The 19,145-nt window shown below is 42.3% G+C and overlaps 1 protein-coding gene across 1 annotated transcript; it reads left to right on the top strand.

The window, feature by feature from the left end:
- The first annotated feature begins 1,194 nt into the window (after nt 1-1,194).
- On the top strand, nt 1,195-19,145 carry LOC116939722 (uncharacterized). Its single transcript, XM_076063310.1, has 15 exons — nt 1,195-1,234; nt 3,241-3,331; nt 4,539-4,677; nt 6,118-6,198; nt 6,625-6,906; nt 8,859-9,012; nt 9,489-9,589; nt 11,453-11,611; nt 11,803-11,900; nt 12,225-12,425; nt 13,249-13,375; nt 15,396-15,615; nt 16,153-16,242; nt 16,680-16,807; nt 17,246-19,145. The coding sequence occupies exons 3-15, from the start codon at nt 4,545-4,547 to the stop codon at nt 17,548-17,550; spliced, it is 2,079 nt and encodes a 692-aa protein (XP_075919425.1). The 5' UTR covers nt 1,195-1,234; nt 3,241-3,331; nt 4,539-4,544; the 3' UTR covers nt 17,551-19,145.

Genomic DNA, 19,145 nt, shown 5'->3' on the forward strand with positions numbered 1-19,145 from the left:
GTTGCAATCGAAACGTCGTGATTTAATTTATTTCATTTTACTGGTAGGAAACGTAGTGGACTGGAAGCCCAACCGGGATTAATTCAAGGGAGGCAGGGGATTAATTGTGTATGTCTGTGGATGTCTGTCCACGTGGGAGGGGTGGGGCTGGGTGGAGAGGGGAGGGTAGGGAGGGGCTGAGTGGGGAGGGGCTGGGTGGGGAGGGGAGGGTGGGGAGGGGCTGGGTGGGCAGGGTGGGGCTGGGTGGGGGTGGGGCTGGGTGGGGAGGGGCTGGTCACCCCGTGGTGCCCTTATAAAACTCAACGTTTAACCTACTCACGCCGGCTTGTGCCCGCCCTCACAGTCGGGCATATTTGCGGAATACACCACGTGGTGCCGCCGTTGACCCTGGCCACTGACCGAGTAACCAACGTTCCTACCAGCCCCCTCCGCAGGAATGTGTTCTACCTACGTGACTTTACCGAAAGAACCAAAGGGGTTTATAAATACAATGTAACGTTTGAATTTACCAAACCCAGTACGTGCTACATGACTTGCATTACGTGCTACAGGGGCATTATACTGGTAGGAACGAAGTTGTAAACTGAGTGTACCAGCCTGCAATAGATTAATGTGTCCGTCCGTCCGTCCCCTTTCAATACTTTAACGAATTGAAATCTCGTGCTGTTGGGTGTATAATTTATCTGAAGAACCCTCAACGATGTTGAGGGCAAAAAGATGGGAAGACGCTCTCAATTTGCACAATTTTACGTAACAATGTCATAAAATTGCGCAAAATTCCAATGTTCCTACCAGCCCACCCTGCAGGGACCTGTTATAAGGTCACCTTGATTTAAGTGATTATTCTAAATGATTGAATTTACGACGCCTTTAAAGTCCACCGTTAGATCAAGGCTTCCTTCCCCACGCAGTGTCAATCATCGAGGTTGTTTGACCATCATTTATGACGATGGTAATTACGGTTTATGAAGAACATGTAAGTGTAATGTTTGTAAATGTTTATTTCACGTTGGTGTTTTGCTACATGATCATGAGGGAAAATTTTACGTCATAAACTAAAAACACGGAAAATTTAGTCCCGCCAATTCAACCAATTCCGATTCTTTAATTCATCAAATTCTCTATCGATTATCACAACCGCTAAATTATACAGGAATCGATCGGCGGGAATCGATAGATCCGATTTTCACAATACGATTCTTCGCATCAAAGACGGTCAACCGTGGTGTTTGTGGTAATTATACAACTTAACACCCGAATTTGAATTTTTACTTATTTTTTTGTTTTAAAATAAAAAAGCAGTGATCGACAAACACAAGGCGCTTGTATTGTAGCGATGCGGGTGGTTCTATAACTTTAAAACGTTTGTGGCGTTTTTTTGGACATTTAAACCAGTTGCTTCGAAAAATTACGGTGCGGTAAATTTAACCTGTAGTTTAAATGCACAACATACAGCTTAAATATAATTACTATACTGCATAAATGAATGACTGTACTCATGTTTGACATATAATGTACTGTGCATACTTTAAACCAAATAGTCCACATAGGGCTTTGCTGTGTTCATATTTAAATAAGTTTGCAATGTAGTCAGCCAAGTGACACGGACAAGGTTGGACTGCGGTATATTTACTGATACAAATAAGAATGAGCTACTTTGTATAATTGCAAGGTACATACGTTTATTAATGGTGATTAACTCAGTATCATAGAGAACTACGGCGCAGTTGGTTATCACGCTGCGTTGTGAACCCGGCGCCATGAGTTCCATTGCAGGCCACAGGCGAACGAACACTTGACCAGCGTGGTGAAGTATGGTCAAACTCCCCATGGCAAACACCACGTGGTGAGGAGACCTCCAGCAGTGGATTGGCAAAGGTCTGCCAGTGCTTGACAGTATGCTTTATGCTATCTTATAGACTATAGCCTATATGACTTCCCCAACAATATAGTAATTTATATAACATCGCTTACTCCAATTCGTTTCGTGCCTGTCCACCGAAGCCAAATGTCCTTCCAGTTTCGAGCACATTTCAGCGCTCGTAGGTCGACCGCTGCATGATTCTTGCACAGTGCAGGGACCTTCCCCGAGCAGGTAGCAGGTCAAGAGCTGTTGGTTGTCTGCCTCTCATCACAGTCGCAGATCTCTGCTTTTGTACAGTACTGCCATTTTGCCAGATTTGATCTTGACCTGCCGACTTGGATGCTTAGTGCGGTCAGAGTTTTGCATGTGGTCTAACCCCACGTGTCTGAAGGCGTTTGACTGTAGCGGTGTGGTGTCGAGGGTGCCTGTGGTGCCTTAAGTTAGTCGCTATTTTGCCGCACTCGCCACAGCTCTTCGGATGTCTGGTGGCGCTATTCATTAATACTGTATAATGTACAGTATTCACGTACTATTTTAATAAACACATTTGTATCGAAGTGACCTCAGTGCAGTTTTAAAATAAACGTGTCCGTGCATAGTTCTCTTAGCAGCGAGTTCCAGAATTAATATTGTCGAGTCTTAAGGGACTTGCACAATGACAAACGCTGGCCATTGTAAGGATGGCTCCGTGCAGCATCAGGACAACTTTTGAATGTATTTTACATGATAGCAGTCTTCACGCAGTCAGATAAGGACTGTTGTACACTATTCATACATTGTCACAGTGAACGCCGTATGGATTTGCTTTACCAAGCGTTATGCATTTGTGAATACTGTGCGGTTATGTGTGACAGGAGTGAAGCAGTGTACAGTGGTTTGCGCATCGCACTCTGAATCTGGTCTGTTCCAATTACCATACAATGATCAGTAGCGAATTATATATAAACTGGTTCTGGGTCCTTCTTTAAAACCGCAGACCAACTTGGTGACATACATTATGCCTCGATTTAAAGCTTTCGTGACTGCAGGGATTTATATTCTACGTGACTTTACCGAAAGAACCAAGAATATACATTATGCCGTTATGGCACGAGGTCGTCTTTAGCAGTAGATTGACAAAATGGCTGTCAATCGGGCAGAGGTGTAGGCAGAAATAGCCCACTCCGGCATTGACCTGGGGTGGGCAACCTGCGGCTCTTTAAGGATTGCTTCGTGACGTAATTCACATTGCATTGCGGCTCTTGAATTTTTCTTTGTATACCGAATTCGAAAAAACGACTTGTTATTTTGGTTTCCACCCCCTGGTATTGACAGATAATTCTGTGCTGTATACTCGTGTGTGTGATTGTGTGCTAACAATGGCCCGTGTGATTCAGGGGAAAGTACAACATCAGATTTCTTTTGATCCAGGTACTGGCTAATTTCATTCCCAGACCCTTCACCGTCATACACAGGAACCACACCAAGGTAATCTGCAAATGTTTGGGTCCCTGCTGTAAAGCACCTTAATATTGTGAGACTTGGTCTCTTGTGCTTTAAATAAACATTTCATACCAACTTCAACCAAGGACGCCGGACCAGCTTCCAGTGCCCTGCTAATTTGTGACTTGTACAACCGGTAATTGAGGGAATTAATGGATTTTCACTTTAATCTGTCTGTCGCACCCATTGATTTCATTCTGGGTCATTCACTGACGCTGGGCACCACTAAGTAGTCTTTCCCGTTTTAACGCTTGCATTTTGCACACGTAGCAGCTTGTGTAAATACAATAAAGTTTCCATGGGCACCAGGGGCTTAAACATGTTTTAGTTACTCCAATCGTCCTTTATTCAACCAGGGGATAGCCCAATGGGATACGGACATCATTGCTGTTAGGAAAACAACAACAAAGTTTTTCGGTAATCTTAGTTGTGCATGAACATTAATTGTTTTGTAATAAAGTTGCAGATAGTTCTTAAGATTTGCGAAATTATACTGGAAGGCAATGGCCTACTTCCTTTGAATGAATTCAGGGATCCTAACATCCACTTCACAACAGATGAAGTAATAACATCCTGAAAAGTATTGGCAATGGTTTTAGGAATCAAACTGTTGATTCCATGTAAGCCAACACATGGGGCAAGTATGATAAACATGAGGCTGCCTAGCTACTGATGTAATAAATGTTAAAACAACATTTCTGAATATACAAATACTTTATAATGTGGCAAAACCAGGGCGGTATGAGCCAAGTCTTTTGTTGACGATTTTTTATTTAAATGTTGGTAGATTCCACTGTACAGTAATGGTATTACAAGCACAATACATGGAAACCAAATCATTGAAATGGGCTCGTTTATATTGATTACAGATTAACTCAACATGCTATTAAAATAGAGGATATCCATGTGTAGGATTCGTGTGAAAGTTCAACATACGTACAGAGGCAAATGGCCTCTTTTCCCAAAAAAATGCTGCTGTGGCCATTTCCAACAATTAGGCAAATCGCCAAGGGTGTTGTTTCGGTCTTTTTGTAACGATGTGAATCTGGCCCTAGAACTTCAAACAGCAAGAGCTACTGTTGCGATATGTTGTGCTTATTATGGTTTCTTGTGATATAATTTAATCGCTGTGGAATTAACTTAACCTTTTGAAAAGTTAACTCATTGTAGAAAAATCAATTTTTTTGTGTAGCAGGAGATGCTGCACTACATCGTGCTCTACATAGAGCACCTGCAGAAGCACCTAGACCGCCTCCGCAGTGCTGCCGAGACGCATGAAGCCAGCAAGACATGCAGAACCCAGGGAGAGCTCGGGGTTCTGACCCCTGCAGGTCATATGCACAAACAATTATGCAACCCTATTCTTACTCAGGTGCTGCGGTTGGCGAGACCTCACGTCTCAGCCTCCCCATCTGTTTGCCGAGAATGATGTAGCTCGCACGGCACTAAAGCTTGCATTCCCTGGGTGGAATTGGCTAAAAGTATGTGTCACGCCGATGTACGTGCCTACGGGCTTGGCATGCGAAGAACTTTGATTTCTAGAGCCCATGGGTATGAGTCAGGGTTTCACAGCTCTGTTTTATCGTATGGGGTACTAAACAATGAAGGAAAATTCCTTTGTGCTGTGATGAACTGGGGGCAGACACATGCAGGGAGATCGTGAAACGTAGAGTGTCACACATACAGTTATTTGGTGAGAGACTAATGCGTAAACTGAAAAACAGATTGAGGTTAAACAAGATGCCACTCTCGCATGACGAGACAATCAATGTGTTAAGATTCGACAGCAAAATGACTACCTGGGATTCTGGAGATTCTTGCGATTCAATACAAATTAACATTTTGGCTCTTAGCCTGCAATTTGCTTGCCTAGTGCCAATAATAAGAATCCTGTACATGCCAGCTATCAGCTTTGTGTAAACATATCTTTGCTGGGTGTGTTATATTGATGTTTTTATCGCAAGGAATCCTGCCAGGGTTTTATATTACACATAGCAATGCTGCCTTTAACCAGAGTTCTATCAAACCAATCTGGTGCACTTATATTATTGAGGATGCACATATATTGTTGATAATGGATGTGTTTTAAATGGTAGTGTTCTGGTCTGTGCTATGTAATTGTTGGGTCAATCTGCAAGGTGCAAATATTTTTTTTCCTTTAATGTGAATCTGAAATTGAACAAGGTTTGACTATGTGTACTGATTTCAACGTTCACTATGAGGGTACACACTAGCGGAGCCAGTGGGGGGGGGGGGGGGGGGGGTGGGGTGGCACGTGCCCCCCCAATGATCCGATCTAAATTAGGAATTTCGATCGGATCATTGGGGTTTATTAGTAATAAATTGGCATTTTGCGACCCCCACTGCCACTGTGTAGCATATTAGGTGCCATGGACTCTATGAGATGATAGGACAAAAGTCTGAGTCCATAATTGGCAATAAGTAACAGCCAAGCAGTTATAAGTGACTCACAGAATTGTGCGCAGTTGCGTATACAGTACACGACTTCCCTGAAGGCATACCTTTAGCGAGCGCGATGCCGATCACATACGGTTCGAATTCGACCCTCGATCGATGGCTGCGCCATCGACCGCACACGCGTCGAATAAAAAGCAAAGGATAAAATCCTTACTAACAACTATCATTCATTGCTGGAGGGGATGCCCCCCTACCTGAAAATCCTGGCTCCGCCATTGAGGGTACATTTGTTGATTTGAACACCATGCTCTTGCCATGAGTGATAGTGGCCTTGCCTGCTTTGCATCATTCAGACCCATGTAGCGAGGATGGAGGGTACAGCACGTTGCACACGGAGGAGCCCCTGCTGGAATCGCCAAGTGAGACGTCCACGGGTATACTGACACAGGGAAAACACCGCTTTTACCACCACCACCACTTCCATTAGCAGCATAGGACCGGCCCTGGTTTATTCCCAGTAGCAGCAGCACAGGTCTACCCGCCCGCACAACAGAAGAAACGCTCAGGTGTTGTGTTTAAGCAAATGCAAAATGAACACCAGGCTGGGACACAGAACACGTGCATGTCTGGTAATATCCTGGCTCATCTCACTCTCATCTGCTCCACTTGTACTCATGTTATTTTGGTGCAACATGCACAGATGCGCATTGCTTCTGCATTATGATGATCAACTAAACCACCTGCGTTTATTATCTGAATGTGAAAATCATATGGTGGAGTTTACCGCACAACCACACCAGAGGCACAAACACTGTATTTGTGACCCTTGCCAGCACTTTCCTCGTCTCCCGTGTCCTCAGATGGCGAGAAGGTGGCCGATAGTGAAAGCAAGTTGTTGTGCCATCAGCAATACAGCTTCACCAAAGAGCCGACCACTTTTGGCCTGCAGCTCCTCCAACACCAAGACAACGATACACATGAGACGAGTGCTTCTATGGATGTTGACTACCAAGTTCTTGGTAATGATGGCAATGAAGATAGTGGGATGGAGACTTCCATGTGTGAACAGCAGCAGGAGGGTACAATTCAGGACAAATGCAGTCCTGACAAGGAAGATAGTGTGACTTCGCAAACAGATTATGGTGAAAACAACATCTTTACAAAAATTATGATATACCTTTCACAGACGTAAAGTGAGGGAAAAAAGTATTTGATCCCCTGCTGATTTTGTACGTTTGCCCACTGACAAAGAAATGATCAGTCTATAATTTTAATGGTAGGTTTATTTGAACAATGAGACACAGAATAACAACAAAATAAAAAAACGCATGTGAAAAATGTTATAAATTGATTGGCATTTTAATGAGGGAAATAAGTATTTGACCCCTCTGCAAAACATGACTTAGTACTTGGTGGCAAAACCCTTGTTGGCAATCACAGAGATCAGACGTTTCTTGTAGTAGGCCACCAGGTTTGCACACATCTCAGGAGGGATTTTGTCCCACTCCTCTTTGCAGATCTTCTCCAAGTCATTAAGGTTTCAAGGCTGACGTTTGGCAACTCGAACCTTCAGCTCCCTCCACAGATTTTCTATGGGATTAAGGTCTGGCTTGGCCACTCCAGGACCTTAATGTGCTTCTTCTTGAGCCACTCCTTTGTTGCCTTGGCTGTGTGTTTTGGGTCATTGTCATGCTGGAATACCCATCCACGACCCATTTTCAATGCCCTGGCTGAGGGAAGGAGGTTCTCACCCAAGATTTGACGGTACATGGCCCCGTCCATCATCCCTTTGATGCGGTGAAGTCCTGTCCCCTTAGCAGAAAAACACCCCCAAAGCATGTTTCCACCTCCATGTTTGACGGTGGGGATGGTGTTCTTGGGGTCATAGGCAGCATTCCTCCTCCTCCAAACACGGTGAGTTGCGTTGATGCCAAAGAGCTCCATTTTGGTCTCATCTGACCACAACACTTTCACCCAGTTGTCCTCTGAATCATTCAGATGTTCATTGGCAAACTTCAGATGGGCATGTATATGTGCTTTCTTGAGCAGGGGGACCTTGCGGGCGCTGCAGGATTTCAGTCCTTCACGGCGTAGTGTGTTACCAATTGTTTTCTTGGTGACTATGGTCCCAGCTGCCTTGAGATCATTGACAAGATCCTCCCGTGTAGTTCTGGGCTGATTCCTCACCGTTTTCATGATCATTGCAACTCCACGAGGCGAGATCTTGCAAGGAGCCCCAGGCCGAGGGAGATTGACAGTTCTTTTGTGTTTCTTCCATTTGCGAATAATCGCACCAACTGTTGTCACCTTCTCACCAAGCTGCTTGGCAATGGTCTTGTAGCCCATTCCAGCCTTGTGTAGGTCTACAATCTTGTCCCTGATATCCTTGGAGAGCTCTTTGGTCTTGGCCATGGTGGAGAGTTTGGCATCTGATTGATTGATTGCTTCTGTGGACAGGTGCCTTTTATACAGGTAACAAGCTGAGATTAGGAGCACTCCCTTTAAGAGTGTGCTTCTAATCTGAGCTTGTTACCTGTATAAAAGACACCTGGGAGCCAGAAATCTTTCTGATTGAGAGGGGGTCAAATACTTATTTTCCTCATTAAAATGCAAATTAATTCATAACATTTTTGACATGCGTTTTTATGGATTTTCTTGTTATTCTGTCTCTCACTGTTCAAATAAACCTTCCATTAAAATGATAGACTGATCATTTCTTTGTCAGCCGGCAAACGTACAAAATCAGCAGGGAATCAAATACTTTTTTCCCTCACTGTCTCACAAAGTGCATTGCATGATTGACATATATTAGCACTCCTGGTCTGCATGGGTGTCTGCGGATAAGCGAAGTTATTTTCATGGATAGGATCTGTGAATAAGGCATCTTAAAGAATTGTAAATAATAACACTTCTGTTAGTGTAACGTGTTGAAATATTATGCTTTTCAAACTTGGATGTTTATGTCTAATTTGTGAAAACTACATTTGTATATCACAGAACTGAAGGGGTAATCTGAGCAAGAGACCACATTGACTTTCGAAAGAAAGGAGTTAATTTGTCTTTTGAGGTTTTGTATTCTCCTGTGTGTGTGAAGCAGGTTTGTCGGAGGCCACTGTGGATGCAGTTCTCATTGATCCAGGGAAGCACGATTGGCGGAACGACTCCAGATTCACTGACAGCATCATCACCTGCACTCACAGTCCATACAGTACCAACTCAGGGACACTGAATGGCCAGGAAGAGCCTAGGTAATACATATAAAAAAATATATTTATATTTTAAGTCTGTGACTTTACATGAAAAAAAAATACTTTACTTTCTGAAAAAATTTCTGATTACAATTTTCATTTGGCATAAAATAAACAATTTATTTCAAACACAAGTAAAGTTTAGAGGAAACAATATGAAATAATTATCAACCCTTTTAAATCCACTATGGTATAAAGGCCTGTCATGTCTGTTATGGGTACTATTTGGCCATACTTAACTGCCTTTGAGTGCAGGCGGATGAAGAAGCTCATAATTGGTTCCGACTACTGTACCACCTTTTCACCTCTATCGCTGGAGTGAATATATTGATATGGAATTGGTAATCTTTAAGAATGCAGTTATGACTATATCAGGCCACAGACTTTGAGCACCTTGTAATATTACTGGCAGTCCCACAGAGCCCTGCATACTTAACAGCTGGCCTTCTCCCCAACTCATCCTGTCCCTGCCATAGTTGGGAAACTACCCAGGAGCTGGAGTCCTCCAGTCCATCCGCCGAGCTCTTTCCTGAAGACAGTCCTTGGCTGGCACAGTACTCTACCCCGCCACACACAGGTCTGCTGGCGCTAAGGCCATTGTGTTATGTTGGTTGTATTCATTGTTTCTAAGCCAAACCACAGGAATGTGGCATTCTCATTAAAATGGATCACCACCAAAGAAGATGTGTATCCATTAATTGTAGATTTAAAGCTTTCGTGACTTCAAGGATCCATACTCTTTGGTTCTATTGGGTAAAGTCACGTAGGTAAAAAAATAAAATAACAAAAATCACGACGTTTCGGCCACAACACAAGCGGCCTTCATCCGCCGCAGTTGTACCTGCGGTGATTGCTATATCGGGGAGACAAAGCGACATGTTTCTGACCGAATTCGCGAGCACAAATCAGATTTGAAACACGGCAAAACGAATTCTTCTGCCGTGGCTGATCACTTACAACGCTGTGGGTGATCACGATATAATTTTCTCCGATACCAAGGTTCTTTGCAAACCCACGGGTTTTTATCAGAGATTTGTTCACGAGGCAATTCAGATCTACAAACACAGACACAATTTCAACCGAGAAGATGGTTTCAAATTAAGCAACCATTGGAAAGATGTTCTAAATCGAACTAAACATTAAACTAATTTCAATGGTACAGTATATTTTTTCAAGTAGTGGTACCCCAAACTTTCGCAGCTCTTATAAATTCCCTTTTCACACCATCAGTAGGTAAACTCCCCCCCCCCCCGCACCAAACGGCAAGTCCACCGGCACGTACACCACCTCTTTTCTAAAATCGGCCAATCAAATGCTAATTTTTATGCTAATTTCTTTGTCAGGACACCTTGTTTGCTTGCACACAGCTTAAAGGTCCGCGGTCTGAGCGTGGTTGTGTTTTGCTAAATTCTCCTGTTTGATTTGTACTAGGTGCCTCGGTGAATGTATATGCTCTGACTTTAACATAGCTATTTCTGTGACCAGTTACAAGCTAATCACTCAGCTATTTCAATGCTAAATTCTATGCTAATTCCTTTTTCAAGGGGTGCCTCTGCGGATGTGTATGCTTTAACTTTAACATAGCCATTTCTGTGACCAGTCACAAGCTAATCACTCAGCCTTTTCAATGCTAAATTATATGCTAATTCCTTTGTCAAGGCGCTTTGTTTCTTCTCACACAGCTTAAAGGTCGTGATCTGAGCGTGGCTTTTTTCACTCCAGCGCTGTCCTCCAGACAGTCTCGTCCCTTCACCTGATGAAAGCCGCTTGTGTTGTGGCCAAAACGTCGTGATTTTTGTTATTTTATTTTTTTACCTACGTGACTTTACCCAATAGAACCAAAGAGTATCATCCATTAATTGCTCATTTGAAAAGGGAAACAATGACTTTGTTTGTCACACTGTTGAAAAATCAAACTATGTACTGACTTTGCATGAAGGAAACTATCTTGGTCCTTAGCCACCACTTCTGTACTTCATAGAACAAACGGTGTTTTATTTATTAATTTATTGAACTTATTTCACTCGCAATATCCCGCACCTCCAATTAGTACCCCGCACCTCTGATTAGCACGGTTGGCTACGTACTGTGCAAAGGAAGTTAAATATACATACATCGGACACCTGACATACTTACGAAACACAAGTTGTATAACTAAAATATGGTGAGGTGTGCACAAATGGGTCAAATACACTTGCTGTTCTGCCACCTACTGATCACTTTGTAGCCCAATTGGTGTGTGCTTAATGCATCTGTGTAATCACAATTGTGAAATCTCATTTAATCCTGCCTCCAAAATGCAGCATTAAAGGTTAGCTTCTCATTGTGTTTTAGTTTGGGTTTTAACTGTTTGTGTGACTTATATTTTTTAATCTCACGTTGCTCTCAATTGCACTAATACTTGTTTGTAATGACATGTTTCTGTATCATGCGTGCACAGTCCTGTATTCTCAAGTCATCACAGTGGAGTCGCGCTCCTCTGCCTGCGTATCCCCAGAACCAGCCCAGCCTTGGCTGAGCCTCAGCCCCTCGCTTTTCACCTCACCCAGCAGACACATGCCGTGCGCCACACTGGATCAACATGGAACCCTCATGAGTGGTGTGATAGACCTTTCCACTGTGCACAGTCAAATAATCATTTAAGGCATTGAACAAACTGTGTTTTGGATATACTTTCAAACAATGTTAGTGCAGAAATGTAATGTATGTCATGAAATATAGTCAGAAGACAAGTGACAAGCATATTTTATTTCAGGATGCTGTTGAATAATGCTTGAAATGTTTTATCAGTGCTGAATGAGGATTCACTCCAAGCTGAGGGTGACATCTCCTGGATGGTTAAGAAAAATAACAACATACCACCTCCGCTTCATGAACTGCAAGGACAGGTGACATACACATTTAGTTCTTTTGAAGTATAGAAGCCTCAGATTTTTCTTGTAATGCACCTCTAATTGGCACGTTTGGCTACGTACGATGCAAACGAAGTTCAACATGCATAAAGAGCAAAAGCTGAAAAGTGTACAAAGAAGGTTAAATGCGGAATTGTAATCACTGCGTCTTTGCTTGCTCTTTTTAGCTCATCAATGAAGCTTCTTAAAACTCAAACCAGACAGCCTGGGACACAACCTAGGTGTATATCTAGAGGATATCACTGTTTTTTCAGGTTTTGTCTTTTTGTAAGTAGTCTGATGTGTGCCTTCGGCATGCAGGAACCCGAGGTGGTCAGGCTGGCACCTCTTAACCCAGCTGTCAATGCTTGGCATTTGCAGCCAGATGGTGGCAGCAGCCAGGTCCCGCCGATCACGTGCGAGGCGTTGCCCAAGCCAATGACGGCACGGCCTTCCCGCTCACGTCACTTGCGCTGCACTCCATCCTCCTACATCAAGCAGGAGGAAGCAGACAATGAGCTGGTGGGCTGCTATTATATAATACCACTAGTATTCAACTTTGTCAATTAACATTGGAAGGTTTCTCTGCAAAATTTTGCTCATGTGAACATTTACCTAACAAAGCCTCTTAGAGTCTTAAGACCTTTTGAACAATGTCTTTGGGAAGTTTGGCCAGTATCATTTGTGAATTTGGCATGTGAAAAGAAACCAGTGTATTGAAAAAATCCAATTATATCAGGAGGTAACACTCAAAAGTACTGTACAAATTCAATCCACACAACCTTAATTCTTTGAGGACCAATATCAGATGGACCACACCAATTACTGTGCTGCCATCTCTAGGTACCTTGCAACCCTAAACGCGATATGCCTACAACACCTGTTGTGTATTGTTGTTCACCATCCAAGCACTAAACACCCTGCTTTTATTTTGAAACTCAACAGTATCTGGCACATTCAGAATGGTTTGGTTGTATGTAACTGTAGTGGTTAATTATTCCACTAGAAATGCCACTAACTTGAATGTACATGCAATATTTTTTTAAATATGTAATTCAGAAATAATACTAAAAAGATCAATCAACCTGTATTTAATTTTTAATGGGAGTGGTGTTACTTTAATTTAATATTGTGCTTCAGTTTGTAGTTTTAATGATAACATTTCTGAGTGTCTTTTCACTCAAGAGTTTAACAAGTCTTCTTTTGCTGCTTGCTTGCTGACCAGATTTACAACCAAAAGAATTCCACAGGGGTGTCTTGTCATTTTGCATCTCCCCCATCCATACGTCTTTTGATATGTGCTCTCGTCAGTGATACAACTGTCTCCTCTTCACTTGCACATCAGGGCTGGAACTCGAGCGACGACCTGGGCAAGGGCTTTGTGGATGACTGCAAAGACCAAACGTGGACACCCAGCTTGTATACAATGAGGCGGGGTGCTACACACAACTCCAGAAGATCCATCAACAACAGTAATGACAGCTCCATAGTTGCAATGCAGTTCTCTACACACTGCAGAGAGCAAACTATGATGCCAACAATGATCTGAGCAAGAGAAGCCTCAGTTTTACTTACAAACCAAGTCAAAGTGTTTCTTTGCTCAGAAGAGTATTGAGCTATGCTCATCTCTGATGGCTGCACAGATTTATTCACGGAACAATGACTACACTCTTTGGTTCCTTCGGTAAAGTCACGTAGGTATACAATAAATTAAATCACGGCGTTTCGGAAGCAACACAAGCGTCCGTCATCAGGTGGAACAGCCACAGCAAGAAACATTTCTGTAGTGGGCAGAAGAGCTGCTTGTGACAAGTGGCTATATATATAGCCTGTAGTCACAAGTTGCTCTATATATAGCCTATAGTTATAAGCAGCTCTTTTGCCCACTACAGCAATTTATTTCTTGCTGTGGCTGTTCCACCTGATGACGGACGCTTGTGTTGCTTCCGAAACATCGTGATTTAATTTATTTTATTTTATACCTACGTGACTTTACCGAGAGAACCAAAGAGTATGGATCCCTGCAGCCACGAAAACTTCAGTTCTAGATAGAACAATGACTTCAGTGGTACAAATTTTGACTTAAAACTTTCGTGACTGCAGGAATTAATATTCTTCGGTTCTTTCGGTAAAGTCACGTAGATAGAAAAATGATAATAAAAATAAAGTGAATAAAATAATACAAATTAATAATAAAAAACAAAAACCACTCATGTAGATTGTAGCCTGGTTCTTAATCTGAGTGAGTGTACTGGCAATCTATAATGTAGACTAGCCTGGCTATTAAGTTTGGTGAGTGTACTGGCAGTCTATAATGTAGACTGTAGCAATAGTTATTAAGCTGGGTGAGTGTACTGGCAGTCTATAATGTAGACTGTAGCCTGGTTCTTAACCTCGGTGAGTGTACTGGCAGTCTGTAATGTAGACTGTAGCCTGGTTTTTAAGCTTGGTGAGCATGTGGCAGTCTATATTGTAAACTTATTGGTTCTTTCAGTAATTAAAATAAAAAACGACGTTTCGATCGCAACACAAGCGGGCATCATCAGGAAAAGGGGGGTTAGCCTCTAAAGGAAAACTTTATAAAGGTTTAGAGATGGGCGTAGCCCAAGTGTGTCAGCAGCATGGGTGGGACAGGTAATGTTAATGTAGGTATAAGACAAGCAACTACAATCAAAAGGGCCACCAGGCAATCATTGCACCTCACTCCACACACCCACACTGCTGATGGTGGAGGTTGACAAGAAAACACAAATCAAGTCATGAGCCAAAGTGGTTGATGACATTTCATTTAGTTATTTTTTATCTCGTTATATCTCCATTCTATCAGTTTCATGAGATGAAAAGTCAATTCTCACAGAGGAGTTCAGTTGTGTTAGAAAACAGCTCACGGAAGTGGAGACCACAAGTTCAGAATGGGAATATTTATTCATACTGGAGGAGTCCGATGAGCTAAAAAAGCTCTCTTTCAGAGAAGTTCAGTAGGGGCAGGTCAGAACATTACAATACAAAACACCTTACGAGTGCAAGGTATAAAGAAAAAAGGGGAAAACCTATCTTAAATCGCTTAAAAATATATACAATGAGATCCATTCAAGTCACCTCTTGTCCACACAGAAAGCAGGCAGCATTTTTACAACACTTTGTGTATTAATTTTATTCGCATGACAGTCAAGTTGTTCTAAGTTGATGTCCTTTAACCATAGCGTTATTTTGTAAAGACGCAAGATGTTGATCCTATTCACGATCGAGCAATAACCTCGCGATATAATTTAAAGTTTAAACTATTGTGTACTTTTTTAAACTTCAACTTTCGTATAAACAAATTAGGCAACTAAATTTCTTAAAATACAACTGTCTCTAATTAACTAGGATTCGATAAACCAACCTCAGGACCTTTTTGTAAAAGTCTTGAGGCTAGTTTTTCTTAGCCAAGCAAACGATTATTATTACTTTATTTTAATATTTCAATAAACTGTTTTTTCTCCTTTTAAGTTGGTGGCAGCAGACACCAGCGAGTTGGAGTCGTGCAGGATAAAAGCGAGAAGCCAGGGGGCGGTCAAAAAAGTGTGTCTGGGAGGAAACGGCGCAATTCCCTAAACCCTAAAGTGTCCCGTGATTCCAAGCATCATCTCACTGCTGGCGTGAAAGGCAGGAAAAAATGTATAAATGGCTTCATCATGTTTTGCCGCCTCGAACGCAAGAAGTACATCTGGTGAGATCTCTACAATATGTGGCATGTTTAGATTTTTGGCTTAGTTGCTTTGTGTACCAAATTAAAATTAACTGTACACGCAGTGAGAAGCGACTTATTTAGGTAAGCTCAACTTGTAATTAAGTTGTAAAGTGGAATATGCAAACGCTGTAGGTGACTTGGTGTGTTGCTAGCCACACTTGACTCATTACCATAATCTCACAATCTTCATTGTCTCAGTCGTAAATGTATAATTATCGTTTTTTTTTAATATAGTGCCACTGATTTTACAAAAACTACAATATCAACGACTTTGGTTAGCCTTAAAGCCTAAAAAGTAAAGCCATAACCGAATTATTAAATTCCAAAGTTAATTTCTTATATTGGGCACGAGCATCAGATTTTGGGCAATAAAAGTGGCCAGGTGAGGTGCTGATCGCATCCAACCTCGTGCTGTCGTAGCCTGAACAAGTGCTGGCTAATATTAATTGCCTCGGTGAATTCAGGCTAAGAGGGGCCTTTTTTTCCGGTGTGCGTGCATGTGTATCTGGCATGCAGCCAGCACCCAGACATAACATCAACACAAACCACGTGCGAGCTGGCTCGGATGTGGCGTGAAATGAGTGGGGAGGAGAAGCAGCCTTTCCGGTAACTGCACGAGATTAAAAACTCGGGTCAAATCAATCATTTATTTAAACAAACGTTTACTTTGTGTCATGACTTGAGAAGAATATTCATTTCAAACTTAGCAGTGCATCACCATGTCAGAGAACAACCCCAGAAGATGGCTTCACTAAACATCTGTTCAGGCCAGTCTGCCTCTATCCATATTAGAGGCATTCATTTTAATTGTATATGCCTTGCAAAGAATAAGTGTTGCATGTCAATGAAATTAAACAAATTGAGACTATGAAACTTACACTTGATCTAACCTATAAATGCTTATACCAAAACCTACCTCTTCATAGTACTTTAATCCACACATTCATTAATATTTGCCAATTTACATAATTGTAGGATTTAGCAATTTTTGGATGCATTAATATATATTAGCATATCAGCTGAAATGCTCATGCTCTTTGCAGTGAAACAGCACAGGATTTCAGCAGACAAGACAACCGAGTGGTGAAGACAGGGGGCAGTGCCATATTGAACAGTCCTCCCAAAGTCAAGACAGAGACACTGGTCACCTCTGAGATCGAGCAAGTGTTGGGTGAGTGGATGAATCATTCAGCATCTCTTTGGTGAATTAGTAACTGAGGGTGACAATCATTGAATGTAATTAAGTAATGAAATGCAATGATTTATTGACGTTATATTACACGAGGGCCAATTAAGATTAGATTATTCCTTTAGCTTGGCACACCTAGGTATCATTATTACAACATAGGCATTCCATGGCCTTCATCCAGCAGTGGTTTTATAAAGGCCTGTCAATATAGTTTCAGTTAAATTGAGGTACAGTAGTTGGGGCTGTGATGCTCGCAATTGTAGCCTACTTTTGCAATTACTATAGAGTATATCAAAGGGACCTTAACATCTGCCTTCCAGCAGATGGTTTACTTAGTACAGTAGGTCACTTAATATATCACAGGATGGCATCTGGAATTAACCCACTTCCCCTGTGCCCTCACTCAACTCCTACGAACAGATCAAACGATGGAAAATGAGTCAGCCGACTTGGTGATGAAAGATTACTTTTCTGTGCAGCGGACGAGGTGCAAGAAACGTTGGCGGGGGGATGTTTCCCATTCTAAGCTTCACAATTGCCCAACTTCTGGTTCATCTATGGCTGTAGTGCCATTGCCATGTCAGTCTTCTCTGCAGAGACGCTCCCGACGTGCAGTGACACGGAAATCCAGTAGAGTGCAGCAATCATTTGAAAATCCTCATTTTGTGGTAGAATTGCCCGAGTCAAGTGCAGAGAAAAAGCAGCAACAAAAACCACCATGCTAACCACGATGGAATTGGCAGCCAAAGCAGAAACCAGCTCCATGCCAGCAAGGGATGTAACAGCACAAGATTAGAGAAAGCATGGCTGTCACAAGGTCCTCGGCTGACTCGGCAAACCCAGACCTACCACATATCACAACTTGTAGTGCGACAGTTCTCGGTACCCAGGTACCAACTACCTCAACACAGGATGCACTGACCTTAGATGGCCCAATTTTAAATTCCCAAACCCTGGCTGGCCTGACCTCATACACCAAAACCAACAGTTCCCTGGCTGTCCCGAGGCAAGATATCCTGACCTTAGATTATAATTATTCAATCTAGAGTATCCCAAATGGCAGATACCCTACCACAGGTTTCCCTGACCTTAGCTGCCCTTCGCAGGATGCCCCAAACACAGCTGCCCCAGCCACTGTAATCCCATTCACCACTAACCCAGATTCCACATCCCTCTTCTCACTATCTCGAGATGCGTCATGTGCGGAGAAGGCTACGTTGTGTCCAGGTTGCTGGGCAGGTGCTGGGCATCACGGCGCAAGCCACTTGGCCATGAGATCTGAGCATTGGTGTAATGTGGTTGGCATGTTCCCTGATCTATGGATTTGAATGGTGCCGCCCCCCTCCCCCGTCCAGTTTTGTAGCCCGGCACCTGGGCCCCTTCGGCCCTTGAGCGCAGGTGCACTGCCTGCACACTCAATGGGCATGAGGTAGAAAATGAAGAGAACAATGAATTCAACTGTTATTAATATGGATACAATTTACCAAATGAAATGTTATAAATGAATTGTATAAATTAACATGTATGCATTTATTTTTGGAATGTGATAGCTGATTTTAATGTAGGAAATTAAAAAAATATTTTTAGAGAATGCTTTATATCTCCAAAGTAAATTAATTTCATTAAAGTATTTTTTACTGTAACCTGGGATGTCATTCACGGTGACAAAAATTGGCATTCTTACTGCACTGTAGCCTTTTTCCTCAGTTCTCATACATCCGCACTTTTTATTTTACCTTTATCCACAACTTCAATTGTAAAAGGTAACAAGTTAAAGGTTAAGATTGGAAGGGTCTGATAGTTGTCAGATGGCGATACCAATTGAATTGATTTCTGCAGATAGCTGCATTGCAGTATTTAAAAATGCTTAACTTTTTAATGAAATTGAAATCTTACTATGAAATTCAGTATGTGTAGATAAAACGTTTTATCACAGGCTGGTGCCATGGTGATATAGGGATAACTAAAGTGATATGTTTTAGTACGTTTCACGTCTTGTTCTATACTTATAAATGTTGACCATTCCTAATATAAATGTGACCTGTATGACATATACACCTCGGGGCAATCCATTCAGTACGTACAAAAAAATCTGTGAAAACTTGACCCATCCCTCCCTGTACGGACGTGTACTTTTTACACCCCCCCCCCCACCTGCGTACGTACGCCTGACGCACCCCACCCCCCCCGAATCCTATAGAACGGCCGATATTTAATCCACGCAGAAACGATCTAGGATTAATAACGTGTTTAAGCAAACAGTCCACCACCGGACTATCCAACTCATTTGAAGACCAATGTAGACATCGAGGCTTAACCC

This window comes from Petromyzon marinus, chromosome 6 (assembly GCF_048934315.1).
Source record: "Petromyzon marinus isolate PM22_M1 ecotype Great Lakes invasive population chromosome 6, UKy_Petmar_22M1.pri1.0, whole genome shotgun sequence".
Taxonomy (NCBI): Eukaryota; Metazoa; Chordata; class Hyperoartia; order Petromyzontiformes; family Petromyzontidae; genus Petromyzon; species Petromyzon marinus.

Excerpts from the sequence above, each read along its gene's own strand:
- LOC116939722 (XM_076063310.1), top strand. The coding sequence starts at position 4,545 with ATGCTGCACTACATCGTGCTCTACATAGAGCACCTGCAGAAGCACCTA. Across the intron at positions 15,616-16,152 it reads GAACGCAAGAAGTACATCTG|CCAGCACCCAGACATAACAT; the intron begins GTGAGATCTCTA and ends TCTGGCATGCAG. Across the intron at positions 16,243-16,679 it reads GAGGAGAAGCAGCCTTTCCG|TGAAACAGCACAGGATTTCA; the intron begins GTAACTGCACGA and ends TGCTCTTTGCAG.